This window comes from Pantherophis guttatus, chromosome 2, assembly GCF_059756535.1.
Source record: "Pantherophis guttatus breed Tessera chromosome 2, ASM5975653v1, whole genome shotgun sequence".
NCBI lineage: Eukaryota > Metazoa > Chordata > Lepidosauria > Squamata > Colubridae > Pantherophis > Pantherophis guttatus.
Window position 1 is genome coordinate 41,820,617 of NC_142064.1, and position 21,024 is coordinate 41,841,640.

The 21,024-nt window shown below is 40.1% G+C and overlaps 1 protein-coding gene across 1 annotated transcript in view; it reads left to right on the plus strand.

Moving 5' to 3' along the window:
* The window catches only part of ADGRV1 (adhesion G protein-coupled receptor V1), a 277,279-nt gene that overhangs the window by 23,409 nt on the left and 232,846 nt on the right, over nucleotides 1–21,024 (plus strand). Inside the window, exons 2-4 of the mRNA XM_060690619.2 lie at nucleotides 10,964–11,148; nucleotides 11,431–11,580; nucleotides 13,209–13,304. Coding sequence (XP_060546602.2) covers nucleotides 10,964–11,148; nucleotides 11,431–11,580; nucleotides 13,209–13,304 — 431 coding nt within the window. The remainder of the gene's footprint in view (nucleotides 1–10,963; nucleotides 11,149–11,430; nucleotides 11,581–13,208; nucleotides 13,305–21,024) is intronic.

Here is a 21,024-nt window from a genome sequence, read left to right on the forward strand (position 1 = left end):
TAAGCGCGAGTGGTACACGCCGTGGCTTCAACCTGCAGGGAGGGAAATTTGGATCTAAACTAAAAGATACCAGGGTGCCCTTATAACAGCCCAACTTGCCATCAAACACTGAGGGGAACTCCCTGACTAAATTATCCAGCTCGTCAGGACTAATGGCATTAACTCCTTGAATGGTTAGCCCTAGGGCCTCAAACCAGTTAAGGCCAAGTAAGCTTGGCAATGGGGCGGCGACTACCACTATAGGCAGCTTGCCATTAAACTTCTTAAACTTCACTCGGAACTTCCCACACCCCAAAACTGGAATTTGGGCACCCTGATAGTCTCGTAGGGTCACATCGCAAGGTGTGAGGCGGTGTTTGGCCAGCCGCGGCACTAGCCGTTTCATCGTGCTCCAGGATGCGAGCGTGGTAGCGGAGCCGGAGTCCACCTCCATCTGACAGGGCTTGCCTTCGATGGTGACGTCCACATAAATCTTCTTACGAAACGGGGCTGTAGCAGCGAGGGTAACCATATTCACATCAACGGGGCCCCACCCACAGCTGGACCTGTCATCTTGTGTACTGGGCCTCTGTGGCCAGGACCGGCAATCCCTATTCAGCCGTGCTGGCGCCACGGCAATCGGCTGTGCTGACCGGCACACTCGGGCAATGTGGCCCCAGCGGCCACATCTGCGACAAACTGCATCTTTAAAATGGCAAACGGATCGCAAATGGAATTCTCCACAATCCCGGCATTGCGAGGCCACATCTGCATTTGGCCGGGCCGGCCGCTGTGAACCTTGAACACGGTTCACAATTCTTGCTTCGTCCCGCTCTTCCTCATCGCTATAGTCCACTGAGCTGGCCACTGAGCTGGAGTGAACAGCCTCCCCCTTATGTTGCTCCATGCTTTGGCCCCGGGGAAGGTCGGCTATAGATAGCATAGCGAGCTCAGCCGCACAAGCTTCATCTAATGCTTCTTGGAACGACAACTCAGGTTTAGCAATTAGTCGCCTCTTTAAATTTTGATCCCTTACGCCACTAACAAGGCGATCCAATAGGTAATCGTCCAGGTCAACAAATTGACAATGTCTAGACGCTTTCCTCAGAGCGGCCACATACTGGCTGATGGACTCCCCTTCAGCTTGGTCCCTGTGGTAAAAATGTTGTCGCCTAGCAATGCGGGACGGTGCGGGGGCGTAATGTCTTTTCAATTTGGCCATAAACTCATCCCAGGTTCCTGCGTGAATAGACTGGGGGGCCATTAAAGTCATTGCTGTGTCGAACATTTCAGGGCCACAAAAGCTCAAAAAATATGCTCTCTTACGTTCGCTTGACAAATCACGGTAATCATTAGCAATGAGGAAGCATTCAAAACGGGCGACATATGCCTCCCATGACTCTGTTGCTGGGTTAAACGGAGCGAACTGTTGGGGCATAGCCATCATCTCTCACCACGCTTAAAACGGCTCCACAGCGAACCTCCGACACAGGAATCCCATCCTCGTCGCCACTATTTTGTTCTCAATCCACACAATTACTGACTGAGGCGAGACGGCTGCAGCAATCAACAAACTTTATTCAGAACGGCAACTAACTTGAAAACAACAACGGCTGCGCTTTTGACAGCTCCCTTTTATAAGAGCTGTCAACGCGGCCAACCAATCACAGAACAGAACAGAACAGCTAAACCATTTGGGCCAGTTGCTGGGGGGGGGGGAATCCTTTCGGCAGATTTAATATTCAACATAAGGGATCATATTGCTAATAATCTGTCATTGCATCATCCAGATAAATGGTACTTCAGCTGCATTCTTGGTGCAATTTGCTACATGTTCCTTGTGACATATCTATCCTCAAATAAAGAGGAAAAGGGGTAAAACAAGTACTACATGTATATACCAATAGTGAACAATAAAGTCTGAACCTTATTCATTGCATATATTCAAATATGAGCCCTAGTAGCGCAGCAGACTAAAGCACTGTTATTAACATCAGCTGCCTGTAATTACTGCAAGTTCAAATCTCACCAAGCTCAAGGTTGACTCAGCCTTCCATCCTTTCTAAGGTAGGTAAAATGAGGACCCAGATTGTGGGGGCAATAAGCTGACTTTGTATAAAAAAGTATACAAGAGTATGAACAGGCTATTGCTTAACGCATTGTAAGCCGCCTTGAGTCTCCGGAGAAGGGCGGCATATAAATCAATTTTTTTAAAAAAAGTTTCCTATTCTCCCTAAGGCTTCAGCTCTTTATCACAGATGGAGTATTACACTTTGAAGGCTAAGAAGCATATAACTTACTTGATGTGAAAGCTGTAATTTGTGTAGTGTGTCACACTAGATAGAGCTTGTCTCTTTGAATGAACAAAATAATGTGTAAGATGGTTAGGTTTTGTTGTAATTTCCTGATTTCATTAGAAAACTAAATTTGAATTTCACCTACATAAAAGTCCTGGGATCTACAGCCCAATCTTTTACTCTGCAATGTATTCAACTTAGTTCAATGATACTATCTAATATATGTTTACAGGATCATATTCCTAACTGCTTAATTTTGTTTTGGTCACATTGTGTTGAACTTTGATGCATGTTTCTCACAAAGAAACACTATATATTAAGTTCTGAGCATATGTATATATGAATACTTAAGCATTACTAAAATTGCTTATAAATGTTATTCAAGAGGTTATTACCAGGTCATGAGGATGACAAGTTCTAAATTTGTTCTTTTATGCTTGATAAAGAAATGTATTATTTTACCTGACTGTAAGTTTGAACCAAGTTTTTATTAGAGTATTTTCACAATCTGATCAATATCTCAGATAGCACTCAGATGAAACAGAATATTAATTTGTCTTTATTGAAATAAAATGGAAAAAATGAAGTATGGAAAATACTTTAATTAAAGCAAAAATTCTTATGTGGAGAAATGGAGTGTTAATAAGCAGTTGTAAATTCAACTAAAAGTTAAATATCAGATTTCTATTGAGATTGGAAAGAGGCTGATAAAATAAATCGTTAAGACTTTGTATGCACTTTTAATTAAAAATGCAGACAACATGAAACATTTTGTTTCACTGTTTAATAACAAAAGCACATAGATACAATTTTAACCTGCAGCTAAAAAAATACGGCAGGGACTGTAATTAAGGAAAACTTTCCATTCCTGGAAATAAGTCTAAGTGAACTTAATGAGTCTAACTTTTGAATAGACATAGCCTTGTTGCAAATATTTAATGTGAACTTTATTATACCTGAGTTAGGAATAAAACATATTTTCCTCCATCTAAATTGTTTAAGATTAATCATTTGGAAATATGGGAGCCTATGTCATTTAGTTAATTTTTAGATTATCATCAACTTCAGGAAAAAAAATGTTTTTCAAAGCACAAATCAGATGCATGTAAATTATGTGAATATCCTGTAACATAAAACTGACTACCTTGATGAATAGTTAAATATATATGGCTTTGGGAAAGCACCCATAAATGATATTAATGGAATTCTTTATTTCTTAAGATGCTGACAAAGATAGAATTTTGATGTGTTTTGAAAAGTTTAGTATGAATTTGGATAATATATTTGATATTTCTCATCAGTATCCATTATACAAATATCATTTTAAGAGAAGATACAGTATAGTGATATATATATATATATATATATAGGCAGAAGCAATAATGTTCTTCTACGAAGAAGCAGTTTGTTAAACTTGTCTTCAGATTTATATATTTGGGATTGTCTGTTGAACTATGTTTTATATATAGAAAACTAATATAATCACAAATTATTCTCGGTGGGTATGTATCAAACAAAACTGATTTATGATATTAATATATATTAATTCTGGCTTGGGCTAAAGAGAAAATATCTTCTCTCACCGAGTACATTGGCTCAATATAATGAATGTATTTCATTGTTAAATTTAACTTGACTGCTAGAAAATTATTTTACATTACAGTATGTATTATGTATGCCCAATTTTGCTTGAGGAAATGGCTTCTGAGATTGGTTAAAATAAATGTCTTCGTTGAATTACAACTGTTACTTCTATAAAAAAGGTCTGTCAGATCAAAATAAATATAAAATAAGGTCTGTAATAAACAATTTTACTATAATAATCCAAAGGTTTATGTATATGCATTACAATAAGAAAATTTTATATAAGTAACCTTACTCTTGGAATCTTTGAAACAAGAAATTTTGAATAATGGAAATTCTCATTGTTTGAATTGCATTCATTGAAAATAATTTGCACAATATGAAGGCTTAAAAGACTCAGGGCTCATTTAAAAATGATTGAATAATGCTAAACATGTCACAGTTGCTTCTAAACAAAAGAGGAGGAAAAGCACATTTTGGAATATTGGCATTTCATCCAACTGTTGAAAATTGCTTTGAGTTTCAGAGCATCTGTAAGTTTGTGCATGAAAATATTTCTTCAAAATATAATTCCCCATTTGCAGTATATATTAACACAGTAATATAGAACAGGATGGTGTACTGCAATTTGCTTAACATCCGGTTCCTAATGTATTGTTGGGAGTATTTTTCTTCAACTGCTATCACAAAGCTAAAGTATGTTAAGGTCTGAAAAAGTTATGCTCCATCAATATTAATCAGATTTTGCTAATTTATGACTGATGTCTCATTTGACCCATAAATTGCTCTTCTTTCTCCTTGCAGCAATGCAAAGTTACTCTGGGCTGCTCAGAGCTTTAGTGGAGATTTAACATGACCTTAATTCAGCCATCTGTTACACATTTGGCAGACCAAAGTGATCTGAAGCAGTAGTCAGAACTTTAGAGATTTCTCACATGTTTAGAAGTTAGAGAAATCTTTTGAATCATTCTTTACCAGACAATGATGTAGAACAGAAAGGAAAAAAAAGAGAATAATTCCCATGAAGTTGAGGCCTCACTGTCTGCCTTGAGCAGTCCTGAAAGGCAATTAGCATTTCAACCAGCCAATTTAGTTACATGCAATGAAGTACTCGGGCCTGTAATTTGCTTTTCTCAGCTTGGTGCTGTTGAGAACTAGACCTTGTGTAATCCTCTCAAAGTACCTTTATTTCCTGCATGGTTATTGTTGCTAGCCTTAAATAATTAATCAACAAAGAGGTTTCCTTGTCTTGAACTCCAGGGGTGCCATGAGGCAGGAGAAGCAAAGTAGTTGGCTAATAAGAGAATGATTATAATGATTAAATAGTAGTTATTAAATTGTGGACTAGATTACAAGATTTAGTAAGGCACTAAAAAAACACCAGTGATAAGAAGGTGGATATTTTCCAGATAACATTTCAAGCCTATATTTTCTTCAATAAGCTGCAATGCACAATACAAGCACATTACAGTTAAAAATCAAAATGGGCAAATGAGGCAGTGCAATTAGTAAAAATGAATGGAAAATATAAAATGTGATTGCATCTTAAGAAAGTCAGCAAGATGAAAACCTTCACTTTTTTTAACATACCGGTAACTGAATAAACAAATAAAATTTGAATACATTTCTTTGAAGTACATTAGGTTTAGAACTCCTGAATGCAACTACTAGCATTTGATTATACTTGCACAATTGCATTGTACTCGATAATGAGCTATGGCACTTAGCAAACATTTAATATATGTTTATTATAGAACTGGGTAATGAAACGTCTGAAAACAAACAAGCTCAGAGAATACCAAAGACTCCAGATTTAATATGAATTGTGATTCATATTATGCTTATTCATTTGGAAAGAATTAATTAACAGAATGTTAATTCTTCTGTTAGACAAATAGTTCTAGTCATGTCTTGCATAATGGAATGAAATATTATAAATAATTGCACATAGAATTTTAGGGGACGGGCACCGTTAGCCACTTGTAGTCTTTCCTACAGCTGCTAAATACAGCAATTGGAAGGTTTCCTCCATTTTAGTAACATGCTGGGGAGAATCAGCAGTCTGCCCCATTTACCATTTACGTGTATTTCATGTAGCATACCATAGCAGTCATTGTTTCTTTATGAGCAACCTTAGGAATCCTGAAATGAGTACATATTTTAAATAAGATAATTGGTTTGGATATTGATAAATTAATTTTTGTTCGAAATAATATATCTTTCATCTTTATCACAAATACCTACAACATGCAGCTCATCTCAGCATAGTTCTTCTTGGTGTTTCATTTTAGAAGCTACTGTAGAGTCAAACATGCCTCTACCATGAGATACAATCGTTGTGTTCTGTTGCAAGCAAATAAATTGAAATTATGACAGAATAGCAGTAGTGATCAACTATGCTACTTTTTAATCTTGCACTATTACCTGATAAATGACTGATTCTTGGAGCATCAGTTACTTAGAGAGTTACTGATGGTTTCCTGGGAAGATTGTGTTAAATTTCTGATAGAAAAATGATAACAATAAAACTGCTCCATGGACATTATAAAATTGTCTTTCTAAAGTTAACAAGAGAAAATTATTTTGTATAACTTGCCAGCTTTTATATATTTTCATGTATATAAATCCTAACATTCTGGAGATGTTTTTTCAGCTACCTTCAGCAATTTACGTAATGCACAAATTGTTTGAAATTACTTAATACAATGCATCCTATTGAAAATGTAGAGTTTATGCTCTAGTCTATAACCAAATATGGTATATACCAGAGGTGGCATTTAGCAGGTTCTGATCAGTTCTGGAGAACCGGTAGCAGAAATTTTGAGTAGTTCGGAGAACTGGTAAATAGCACCTCTGACTGGCTCCACCCCCATCTATTCTCTGCCTCCCGAGTCCCAGCTGATCGGAAGGAAATGGGAATTTTGCAGTAACCTTTCCCTGGAGTGGGGAGGGAATAGAGATTTTATTTATTTATTTATTTATTTATTTATTTATTTATTTATTTATTTGTTGTTTATATTTATATACCACCCTTATAACAGCCAACAGATAAAACACAAGAAATACAAAATTTAAAAACAGTATTAAAATCCAATTAAATTAATTTGGCCCACAATTAAAAGCACCCCTGAATTAAGACCCATAATTAAATAATTTAAAAATTAAAACAATTTTAAAAAATTAGGCCAGCCCGGCTTATTGAAATAAAAATGTCTTTAGGGCACGGCGAAAGGTGCGAAGATCCGGGATCCGCCGTATCTCCGGGGGCAGCTCATTCCAGAGGGTAGGTGCCCCCACAGAGAAGGCTCTCCCCCTGGGGGCCGCCAGTCGGCATCGTTTTACCGACGGCACCCTGAGGAGCCCCTCTCTGTGGGAGCATACTGGTCCCACAGTATCTTTTATTTTACCCCTGGAGTGGGGTGGGAATGGAGATTTTATAGTATCCTTCCTCTGCCACGCCCACCAAGCCATGCCATGCTCACCAAGCCATGCCCACAGAACCGGTGGTAAAAAATTTTGAATCCCATCACTAGTATATACATTGGTTAAAACTGTAAGCTACAAGTATTTCTTTATGTATGTTTTAATGTGTGAAAATAACAAAGAATCACATGGAATCCTAAAGACCAGAAGATTTATTAGCATATAAACTTTTATGGAAAACTGAAATTGATTGTGGTCCATAACAGCTGATGTAATATCTGTTGCCTATATATAAAGTTACAGCTACATACATAAATCCTATCCTGCTGTAATGATATGTAACACAGAGTTGAGAGACAGGACGAAGATATGATGCCTATGGAGTGGTCAGATAAGACAGGTCATAACCTGCAGATGCACAGTGGGTGTACAAGATCGCCTTCTGCCACCGATAGCCTCCCACCGGCCAATACGCTCCCACAGAGAGGGACTCCTCAGGGTGCCGTCGGCCAAACAATGTCAACTGGCGACACCCAGGGGGAGAGCCTTCTCTGTGGGGGCACCTGCCCTCTGGAATGAACTGCCCCCGGAGATCCGCATGATTCCCGACCTACGTACCTTTCACCGTGCCCTTAAGACTCTTTTGTTTCAACAGGCTGGGCTGGCTTAGAAAATGAATTTTAATTGGGTGTTTGTAGTTTTTAATATAAGGGCCAACTTTTTAATATATTTTAAATTGTTTTTAAATTTTGTGGGTATATGTTGTCTTAATATGGCTGTACACCGCCCTGAGTCCTTCGGGAGAAGAGCGGTATAAAAATTTAATAAATGAAATTTAATAAATGAAATGAAAAGGGACCCTCCCTAGCTTTTTAGATTGTAAGGGAGATGGCTGGAGGGTTGTACTTTTAGGCTTGCAAGATTTCTACAATAAAGTAGAATTAGCTCATCTTGTTTTATCTTATTTGTACCCTATGACTATCATTAAGTGCTGTTCCTTATGATTCTTGATGAATGTAACTTTTATGTACACTGAGAGCATATGCACCAAGACAAATTCCTTGTGTGTCCAATCACACATGGCCAATAAAAAATTCTATTCTATTCTATTCTATTGTCATATTTCCTATGTGGTTTACCTGGGAAGACTAACATCTGCCAAAGTAAACGATGGAAATATCAAAATTTGGAATTACTGAGTTCAAGAACAGATTTTATTTAAAAAAAATGGAGTACTAGTTGAATGGTTTAATAACCATTAAATGTGCAAATTAAATGGTTTAATAGTTTAATATCCATTAAAGGTGCAAAACATTCTCTCCCAGAAACCCTTTACAGGAGGCCTCAACTTTGCTTATGGGTTACAGCCTTTCAAGGCATTTTGGAGTTGTCTAGATCTAATTTTTAAGACACTGTCCATAATTGGAATAATTTTATGAAAGTTTGGTTTAATATATTTTGCCATTTTTCATATGTATATCTATACATAGAGACATATTCATATATGACATACATATGCATATGTATATGTCACAAATAAAATATAAGGAAGAATTTTTGTTAACTGAATAATTGATGTCATGGTTATTAGTCTCTTGTTGCACAGCAGTAACTTTATAGTTTTAGTAAGATAATAGAATTCAAGTACTGTAACTCTAAACGGGGTTACCTTGCTCTACAAGGATTGTGTTTTCAGGTTTATTTTAGCAAGGTATTTAGTATGGGAAGATATTTGCTTCATCTTAGGTAAGTTCTGAAGTTAAAAGATCAGCCACCTTAGTTCTTTAAAGAACAATGACTACATTGCAAATTAATTTGATTTTTCTCATACTTTACAAGGACAGCAATTTATATTCAAAAGGCAAGGTTTTAAGTTCAATTAATAATTTCAAAATTACAAATAAGATGCATTTAATTTCAACAAAAAGTTATCACTTTAATAATTTTTATGCTACCTGTCTTGGCTCATTCTTTACTGAATTTCAAATTGTTAATGATTAATATTAATTTAGATTATCTTCCTGGAAATCATAGAAATGAGAATCTTCTTTGCTGACATGCAATTATTATTTTTGTTTCTGACTGCTACAAAGCTACAAACTATAAATTTACACACAGTCAGCCAGATTTTCCATTTTTATCCACCTATTGAGTTTTTCCCAAGGACTTGAGATAGTTGTTGTTTGATGGTGTTAAAGGTATTATCACAGGATGTAAGCTGTTCCAAATTTTTTTTTTATTATTGTTGTTATTTTTTGCACAATCAGCCAGGTATTTAGACTGAATTTGCCATTTTTATCTACCTAGGATAGGCAGATATTTCATGGTGTTAAAGGTATTATTGCAGAATGTGTTTCAAGTAAAACTGCCTTTTGCAATTGACTGATGGTGATTTTGTCAGTGCAGATGGTGTTCAAGTGACTTTCCAGATGTTCTGGGTTGCACCCAAGATGCCTATTTCTATTAGTATTACCTTTGTTTTCTTTTGCCACTTAAATTCTACTATTTGCAGATCTTTGTGTCTTGTTATCTAGTTTTCTTTTTTATTCTGCTGATTCCAGGTTCTGCCAGGACAACTATTCAGATTTTTTTTTTCTTATCAACAGTTGTTACGTCTGAGGTATTATGTGACAGGTGCTTGTCTGTTTGAATTCTGAAGTCTCAGAGCCCTTTATCTTTTTCATTTTCTATTACTTTGTCTATTTCGTGATCTCACTAGTTCTTGCTTGCAGGCAAATGGTATTTCTTGCAGATATTCCAGTGCACCATTATTGCTAGCTTGTCATGCTGTTATTTGTAGTCAGTCTGTATGTTTTTCTTATTATATGCACCAAAATGTAAAATTACATCTGCTACATCTGATATTGGCCTTCACATTCATCAAGTTCTTCCTGGGAATGTGGATATTGTAATGTATCAGTATAGTATATGTGTGGATCCAAGTGGTGTGACCTTTTGTGATTGACGGATGGAAATACATAATAAAACAAGCCCATCATCCATGTTATACATCCAAAATAATGAAATTGATAATCAATCAAACCAATTTCTGGGTAGCCCAGTAAATCCAGTAAATAAGGGAGAGTGAATAAGGGACATGAATAATGCATAATGAGTCCCATAAGACAATTTAATGGCTGAGAAAATAATTCCATTTGTGATAATTCCAGTGGATGTAATATATAGATGTTGATCCAACTAATAAATACCAGAGGAAATCCATATTCAAAAAAACTTGTTTCAAACATTTCCATTAAACATATCAAAATCCTTTTTCATGTCTAGCAAAACTATGTAATAATATTAATTAAATTTGGGTAAGGCAATATTCTAATACACAATGGCAAACCAAAGTAAAGTCCTTAGCAAAATAGATGTACAATACATCTGTATATCTGTATTATATTTAGAATGACTATGATAATTAATACATGCAGTACATTAAGCATTCTCTCTCTCTCACACCCAAAAATCTTCTGACTCCATTACTTCAGATAATTGAAATAAGTTATTAGCAATTAAGCAAAATACCTATAGATTTGATTTTCCACTTCTTTTGTATATATATTTGACTAGCCCACCCTCAAGAAGAAGGCATAACTTCTAAGGGAGAATGTAAGATTCAAGTTTAAAATTTACCTTTTATGCCCCCATTTCACTTTTGCCTTCTTTTGTTTCAGGGATGCCCTCTGTCTGTTTACTAGTTATACTTCTTTTATCACTAATTATCAGTTTGATTTCTGGAGAAACAGAAGTAAAGTTTACAGGACAAACAGAATTTGTAGTGAATGAAACAACTACAACAGTTATACGTCTTGTTATTGAAAGAATAGGAGACCCAGTGAATGTCACAGCAATTGTATCGGTAAGAAACGTTTCCAATCTAATTGCTCTAATAGCAAATATTTACATGGTTTGCTTTCTGAAGTGGAATTTTTTACTTAGAGGCAAGCAGATTCACTTTTTCTTGATAATATGCGAAGGCTAACTTTGATAATTTACTAGAATGAATGGCAGAAATATATGTTATAATCCAAAGGAAATATGTCAGACATAAAGATGTTTATTTTAAGAGTGTGATAAGGTGCGAATGAGCAGAAATAAAATGCATTTGTTTTTAATTTCTGTATGTATATATGTATTGCAGATTCATGGTGAAAATACAGGTGACTTTTTTGATACATATGCAGCAGCATACATATCCCAGGCAGAAACAAATCGAACTGTTTTCATTTCTGTGTGTGATGATGATATTCCAGAGGCTGATGAAACATTTATATTTTATTTGACATTACAGGTAGGCATTATTTTTTCTACATTACATATATACATTCACACACACACACATATACTGTATCTGTGTGTTGTGTGTGTATTGATATTTTTTAAATGTTTTTTCTTACTGTCATTGTGTACAAGCTGTTCTTTATTGTCTCAACCATTCTCTTTAATCTGAGGGGGGGAAACCCTCAATTTTCTTGAGAGGTAATTTTAGAGAAAGTTACACTGATATAAGGATCTTTTATCTTCCTTAATTACAAAGGGAGTCTACCTATCCTTCATTGTTACAATGTCTCTCCAGCAATCTGCAGCCGTACTAGCTTCTTATCTTCAATTTAATATTTAGGAAATTAAAAGTCTTTATGAAGAAAAAGGAGGATGCACAGCCAGTGAATTTGTGAAGTAATGGACAAAAATGGAACCAAAACAAGAATATTAAGAGTAACTTACCACCTCAGATCAGTAAAGCCCCAGAATACTGCGAAAAGTATTTCGCTTTAGTGATCTGAGATGGCTTCTTTGACGAGAGGCACATGAATGCTAGATTCACCTCCCTCCCTTCTATTTTAGAATAGAATCCAAAGCATTGTAGTCATCGCCTCCCAGTCAAATCCCCTCATAACTTGTATTTGAAATATTTTTTGGTACTGATTCCCCACTTTAAATTGATTGTTTTTAAAATAAGAACATTTAAAATTTGACCTTCCTCAATTTCATACTGACCTATAAAATTTTATACCAACAATCTCATTCAGTGTCTGAATTAGATAGAAAAAGAAAATTGAATCCTGATCATTTGCAAGCATCTCTTTACCTTCCTAGCATATTTATCAAAATATAGATTTATTTGTCTGAGATGACAAAATACACATGTCTATAATAACTTAAATCATAGGCAAGTTTATAGTTTGATGTTAACTAAAATAAATTATAAGATTTATTATGACCCACTAAGTTGTTTTAAACATGAAAATTAGAGTAGTTGATTCTCAATTCAGAAAACCCATTCAAAAACACTGGGGACTTCTTTTTATTCATTTATTATTATTTATTAAATTTGTTTGCCACCCATCTCACCATGAGGTGATTTTCACTCTGTTTTGTTATTCTGACCTCTAGCATAAGGAGATTCAGATCAGTGCATATAGATCACTAGTTAGTATGAGGTAATTACTTAATGAACTTCATTATTATCTAATATGCCTTCACGTTTTTCCTTTAACTAAAGTAAAATTGATCAATGAAATACATAATTGCTTTAAATATAATCAGTGTGATCTCTCTCTATTTTTTAGTCATAACTGCAAAATATTTATTTCAGTAGTGTTTCACACAAAAGCTGTTCAAGTTCTTGAGGAAAGGAATGCATATTTTTCATCTAGCATCTTATTGCTATGGTATCATTAGCTATGATTAATGATTGTCAAAGTTTGAGTCAGACACTTTTTTGTTTAACCAGACTGAGTCTATAGGATTTGAGTTCCATGAAAAATGCTTTTGCAGTATTTCCTTCATTTGAGTAGTTTCCCTGGAATGTGTCACAAACATTTGTTTGCTCTGTAAACACAGACATTAGTTTTCTCCTGTTATATAGATGGGCTTGCTTACCTTGATTTTCTGTTTTGTCTGCCATGTTTGTTTTAGAAACCGCTTCAAGAAGTAAAGCTTGGATTGCCTAGAGCTGTAACTGTAACAATTTTATCAAATGACAATGCTTTTGGAATTATTTCTTTTGATATGGTAAGTTTTCATTTACTGCATCTATTTACTTAAATTAGAATGATAAGAAAATCTCTCGGACAGAAAATGTGCTTGCTTATTATTTCAGTGTATATCCTTTTCAAATGAAAAATCATATTTAAGTTTATAAATAGAATATATAAATGGAATATTTTAAGCTGCCCAGAGTCACCTACCGTATGTGTGACTCTGTAATTTTCTTTAATAAATAGTGTGAGAAATACTGCAAATTCATCAAGCAAAATCACATCAGTAAGAAATAAATAATAGCACACACAGAACAGCAACAAAACAGAGTAAAAGCCAAACATTTATTTGAATTTTAAAAAATAAATGTAAGGAGCTCTATCAATATAGCATTCCAGAGCTAGTAGCTGTCACCAAAAACCCCCCACTCTTATTTCCCCAGTAAAAATTCCTGATAGTTTCATCTCAGAAAGGAGAAATTTTGTTTAAAATATTTTGAAAATTGACATCATAATGGACATTCAAAGTATTAGGATTGATAGTTTATGCTCAAACCTTAAATCCTAGTTTAGCCATAAATGTCATATCTACTCAGTCAACAGCAGGATGTTGCTATTTGAAAGTTATTTGTATAAATGCATTCTTTCACTATTTAAATTAGCAGTTGTTTGTTTTGGAATTTAAGATTGGATGTTTACAGTTTTCTTCAGCAACCATAGGTCTTCAGCAACCATATCTAAAATTTGTTACTACTGGTTCTGTGGTCATGGCTTGGTGGGGGGGGTAATGTGACTGAGTGGGCGGGGCCATTTTTTTTTTTAACTTTTAAAACCATTTTTTCTACAACCTCTTCGGCAAAGAGGTTGTAAAAAATGCTTTCAAAAGGCTCTGATGATCCCAGCTGAGTTGCCTGATCGGCAGAGGCTTTTTTTCTTTTAAATGCCTCTGACGATCCAAGCTGAGTTGCCTGATCAGCAGAGGCTTTTTTTCATTTAAATGCCTCTGACAATCCAAGCTGAGTTGCCTGATCGGCAAAGGCTTTTTTAATCTCTTCAGAGGTTGTAGAAAAAATGCTTTTAAAAGCCTTTGACGGTCCCAGCTGAGCCGCGCGATCATCAGAGGCTTTTCTTTTTTTACTTTTAAAAGCATTTTTTCAGCCGAAGAGGTTGTAGAAAAAAATGCTTTTAAAAGTTAAAAAAAAGCCTCTGAGGATTGTGCGGCTCAGCTGGGCATGGGTGGGTGCAGGGATTTTTACTACGGGTTCTCCGAACCACCCGCTTCCATCGCTACTGGATCGGGCGATCCGGTCTGAACCGGGAGCATTTCACCCCTGATACACACACACACACACACACACACACACACACACACACACACACACCTATCTATATTATCCAGAAGGCTGGCAGAAGGCTGCGGAGTGGGTTAGAAGTGGGATGATTCAGTTGGTCTGTCCAATCCCTGAGTCGAATTGTTTTGGCCATGCCTCCTCTGGCCTCCATCGTCTCCAGTTTTATTCGACTCAGTGGTTCTGACCAGACGTCTCTCTGAGTCTCTCACTCCTGATGGAGCTCAACATTTCATTTCTTTGCGATTTCGGCGCTGTGCGAGCTGGCCCCTTCAGTTTTAGGCTGAAAACGCCACCGACGCGCCGACGCTGCCATGCCATCATCAGCTGAGAGGCGGTAGTGGTTTAAGTGCGCTTTGGCATTTCGCCGCTTTTACCCTGCCGGGGGTTGCTGCAGCCGGACGTTACCACCGATACCACCGATCCTTCTGGCTCATCAGCTGAGAGGCGGTAGCACAATCCTGTGAGTTTCGCTTATTGCGCCACCGACGGCTGCTATCGCAGATCTGCTGCAGCCTGTCAGTTTGTCAGCGGCCATTGCCCCCGCGTCACCGCCGCCAACGCCGCAGCATTTGCCGCCTCATAGCTGAGAGGTGGATACAGCTATTCCGAATGATCTCTCTCACTGATTCCCGATATATCAGCTGATAAAGAACTTAAAATAACGCTGGATATTTATCCGTTTCGGTACATCGGGTCTTTGGGTGAACCATCGCCTTCTGAGGCAATTTGACAACTGCGGCAGCCATTTTACCTTTAAAGGAGCGGCATTCCTCGTGGGGCGGCCATTTTGTTAGTGAGGAATTCAGCGGTGGCCATTATACTAATGCAGCAGTTATCCTGCTGAGCGATATTTGTCTGGATTCATAAGCGGCTTCTGGTGCTGGCATTTTTCAATTTCTGAGACAGCCGCCCAGCATTTCCTTTGTGGGCAAGCCACTGCTGCCACTGCTGAGCCTTCCTTTCCAACATGGCAGACCAGCCTTCTACCAACAAGGCTAAACCTGGCCGCAAGGCCTCATCTAAATCTGCTTCAGGCAGAAAATCTCACCAGCCGTCACAAAGTGAGATGCAGGATCTCCAAAGGCGACAGAAAGCATTGGAGCACCACCATCTACAAACGGAAAAGGTCAGAGTTGATCGTGAGGACAACTCAATCAGTGCTCCATGTGATCCCCAAGACCAGGGGTTGGAGGATGACCCTGACTTATCCAGGGCCCTATCTCCTGAGACACCGGACCAACAATCTGCCGGCTCTCCATTTGATAAAGACAGGTCAAAGGGGGATCCCTTTGCTTGTTCGATCGCACCTCAGGATCCTCTTCCTGTCCCACCAACAGCTCAACGTTCCACCACTTCGGAACTGGAGGATCTTTCTGAGACGCTGCAACAATTGATTGCCAGAGCCATTTCGCATGGCATTGCTGCTGACATTAGAGAGCATTGCTCTGCTTCATTAATTTCAGAGAGCCTCCATTCTAGGCGTTCCCGAGTCTCTCCTTCTGCCAGCCTAACTGGATCACCTGACTGGTCCCCAACGAGATCAGGCGGCAGCGCTGACCTCAGATTGGATGACGAGCCACAGAGGGATACTGACCTCTCTGATGACGAAGGCGCCCCTCCAGATGTTCCGGTCTTCACGGACTTATTTCCCCAGGGGCTTTTCAAGTCGCTGCTACACAAAGCCAAAGTCACATCTGGTCTTTTGGACTCTGTTTCTGATCCAGCATCGACTTCTGTTTCAACCGGCCATGGTATCTTTTCGGAACCAGTTGCCGAACAACTTTTCATCCCAGCCCCCAAATTATTTACGGATGTCGTCTGAAAGCAATGGTCCAACCCTGTTTACCTTCCTACACCTAGTGGTGCTGACCGTCGTAACTATAATATGGACCCTTCCTTGGCTAACGTCTTACAGGTACCTACAGTGGATGGCCCTGTGGCTGCCCTTTCTTCTCCTTCCCCTTACCTCTCAGAGGACTCATCCGAGGGCCTTAAACCTGAGGACAAGAAATTTGACTTGTCATTTAAGAAAACACACCAAGCCTCAGCCTGGGTGATACAGGCCGCTACTGCGGCATCTTTCTTCTCCCGTTCATCCCTATTATGGCTCCAACAGTGCAATCTCATTTACCTACACAAGACGCCCAGGTCCATCAGGACCTTAACAAAATAATTGCTGCCACTCAATTTGCTTCCAATGCCATGCTCAATGCAGCTAAGTACGCCTCTCGGGCAATGGCATCATCAGTCACCTCGCGTCGCCTGTTATGGCTGCGCCAATGGCCAGCTGATCTAAAAGCCAAATGGCGCCTCGCTTCAGCCCCATATATGGGGTCTAAATTGTTTGGTGACTCTCTCGAGCCTTTACTAGTTGAAGATAAGGATAGAAAGAAGATACTGCCTTCTGTCACCAGGCGGGCAGATTGCCGGGCTACTCCCTACTACTATAGGCATTCTCCCCTCAGGAGGGTACTAGTCAGCGCCCGTATTCACAGGGCTCCTTTCTTAGTCAGGATTGGAGTTCTTTTCGGCACAAGCCAAAGTCCTTTGGTCCTCCAAAAAGGTCATTTCGTGGAATTGGTAACTGCCAGTTCCACCGCCAGAAGTGACTCACCCCTTAATGCTCCCACAGAGGGCAGACTGAGCCTCTTTGTAGACAAGTGGACCTGCATTACAACCGACCAATGGGTCCTTCACACCATCGAATTCGGACTTCCATTGGAATTCCTTTCCAGCCCCCCGAACCACTTCGTACCATGCCCTGTCTCCAACTCCCATCGCAAGCGCAGGCTCATGGAGCTTGCCATTCAACATCTATTAGATATCAATGCTGTGGAGGAGGTTCCTCCTGACCAGTGGAGACAGGGATTTTACTCAATCCTATTTGTGGTACCGAAACACTCTGGGGGCTGGAGAGCGATACTAAACTTAAAATCTCTGAACACTCACCTAGTCTACAGGAGGTTCAAAATGAACACTCTAAAATCCATTCTGGAAGGGATCAGGCCCGGGGACTTTCTAGCCTCCATAGACCTCTCCGAGGCCTACCTCCACATCCCACCGGCGTTACCTCAGGTTCAGCTATGCGGGGCGCCATCTCCAATATTGTGCCCTTCCATTCGGCCTGGCATCGGCCCCGTGCAGCTTCACCAAGGTTCTAGTAGCCTATCTTCGATCCGTCCCGGTACGGCTTCAAGCCTACCTGGATGATATTTTGGTCCAGGCATCCACTCTCCAGAGGGCTCATGCTGATTTAGATCTGACTTTATGGGTTTTGCAAGACCATGGGTTCTTAGTCAACATACCCAGGAGCCAATTAGAACCTTAAACCTGCCTGACGCATCTCGGCGCAATAATCGACACTCAGACAGGGCAAGTGTTCCTCTCTCAGGAGAGGAGAGACAATCTCCGACTACTGATACGTCAAATCGTTCGGGAACCGACAGTGACCAAGCTCAATCTTTCGAGAATACTAGGGAAGCTGGCATCGTGCATCAACATTGTGCCTTGGGCTCGGCTCCATGCACGAAGTCTCCAGTGGCTCCTGCTACCGCACCAACGGTCAAAAACCGCAGCTTCCCATACCAGAATCAGGGTTCCCCTGTCGGTTCGCCGGTCATTGCACTGGTGGCTGTCCCTGGCCCTAGACAAAGGATGCATGTTCTCGGACACCCAACCAATCCTCATTATGACAGACGCCAGCCTGTTCGAGTGGGGGGCACACTTGGGCTCGCAAGTAGCCCAACGCTGTTGGTCTCCCTCGGAATCCCAATCCAGCATCAATCTACTGGAGCTACGAGCAATACGCATGGCTCTTCAGACTTTCCAACGGACTATACAGGGGCATCACATTCTAGTCCTTACTGACAACGTGGCGGCGAAAGTCCACGTAAATCGCTAGGGAGGGATGAGATCCAAGACACTGATGCAGGAAGCTCTACTGCTCGGGAGGTGGGCAGAGGCTCACCTCAGTTCTCTGCAGGCAGATCACATCGCCGGCAAAGACAACCTACGGGCAGACTTCCTCAGCCAGACCACGGTGGAGGCGTCAGAATGGCGACTCCACTCCGATCTTTTCAACGACATCTGTCTCCGCTTCGGGCGACCTCAGGTGGACCTCTTCGCCTCACCAGCGACCGCGCAACTTCCCCGCTTCTTCTCCCGTTATCCATCTCCGGGAGCAGAGGTACACCGATGCCCTTTGTTGCCCCTGGCCCCCGGGGCTTCTTTATGTGTTTTCACCACTGGCACTGATCCGACGAGTAATGCGAAAGATCATAGCGAAGGAAGTGGAAGTCATCCTCGTCGCCCCTCATTGGCCAAGGAGACCTTGGTTCTCGGACCTGGTGGCCTTCTCAACAGTACGCCTTGGCGAATCCTTCCGGAGAAGGTGTGTCTCAACCAGGGGGCAGTTTACTACCCAGAGCCTCAGTGGCTCAATCTAACCGCCTGGCTCTTGAGGGTTCCTCCTGAGGGCGGCACTCTATTCCGAGGACATCATCCGTGTTATGCAGGCTGACAGAAAGCAGTCCACCATCAGATTCTACAACATCACCTGGAAGTTATTTATCTCTTGGTGCTCTGCGCGCAAGATTAATCCACTGTCAGCTTTTGTTCCGCAGGTCCTGGAGTTCCTCCACAATCGTTTCTGTAAAGGACTGGCGCTCAACATGCTCAAACGCCATGTTGCAGCACTATCCACGGTCTTGTCACCTAGGGACGGCGCACCGCTGTCTCATCATCCCTCTATTCACAGGTTTTTACGTGGGGTACTAAATCTCTGACTCCCGTAGTTCACAGGTATCCCACTTGGGACTTACCATGGGTACTAAAGGCTCTCACCGAACCACCATTCGAGCCTTTGTGTACATCGAACCTTAGGTACCTTTCTCTAAAGGTTGCCTTCTTGGTGGCCATTACCTCTGCTCGCCGCATTTCAGAACTGGCGGCTCTCTCCATCTAGCCTGACCTATGTGTCATACACACGGACAGAGTTATCCTCCGATTGGACCCGTCTTTTGTTCCAAAAATTAATTCCCAGTTCCATCGGGAACAGGAGATCATTCTTCCCAATTTCTGTCCCAGACCAGCTCATCCACTGGAACACAAATGGCACACTCTGGATGTCCGCAGAACTATTAAGATTTACATCTCACGGACCGCTCCATTCAGATGTTCCGAGGCCCTATTCATATCATTTCAACCCGCCTCATTGGGATCTAAGGTATCCTCGGCCACTATTGGTCGCTGGATCCGGGCTTGTACTGCCCGGGCATATGAAGCACAGTCTCTCCCTCCACTGAGGCGTGCCACTGCTCACTCAACTCGCAGTGCAGCTTTCACCGCTGCTTGGGCCACGCAGGCCTCCCTCGAGGAAATTTGCTGGGCACCTACCTGGACTACTCCTGTACCCTTTATTAAACACTATTGTTTGGACGTCTTCACGTCTGCGGAGGCTGCCTTTGGCAGGAGAGTCCTCCAACAAGTACACCTGGCCCCGAGGCCTCCTAGGTCACAGGATTCCCTCCTGTAGGGCTGACGAGCTTGGGTATGTCCCACTCCTGACCCACTCTGCAGCCTTCTGGGAGAAGGGGCGTTGGACTTACCGTGAATGCCATTTCTCCAGAGGATGCGGAGTGGGTCAGGCCCTCCCACCTACAACTCTTCCATTGTTCCTTGCTAACTGTTTGGCAGAGCCTATCTTGTAGATCTGCATTCGTCGAACAAAACTGGAGGCAATGGAGGCCAGAGGAGGCGTGGCCAAAACAATTCGACTCAGGGACTGGACAGACCAACTGAATCATCCCACTCCTGACCCACTCCGCATCCTCCGGAGAAACGGCCTTCACGGTAAGTCCAACGCCCTTTATCACTTCAGAAATGAAATAGGGGCAGTCTATGAATGTGATGATTGGCAAAGAAACCACAGAGTAAATAAGTTGAAAATAGCTGTTCATTGAATTTAGGAGAAAAAATAAGAAGCAGAAGATAATACAGAAAATAAAACATTTTCCCATTAGTGCATTGTTACTTAATAAGTCTTATAAACTCTGGTACTACTCTACTGTTAAAAGGATGATTTAGCATTAAATATATTATATTATAAATATATAATTTTTTATTTATTTATTTATTTATTTATTTATTTATTTTTCATATTTGTATACCGCCCTACTCCCGAAGGACTCAGGGCGGTGAACAGCCATAATAAATACAAATACATATAGAAGTTAAAAACTATTAAGAAACAGATTAAGTAATTTAGGCTCAAAGATTAAAAACATCCAAATTTATCTAAAGAGGTTTAAAAGCCAGTTTAAAAGCCAATTAAAAAGGGAGAGTTAGGCCAGACCAGCTTGTTGGAATAGAAATGTTTTCAGGGCACGGCGGAATATGCGTAAG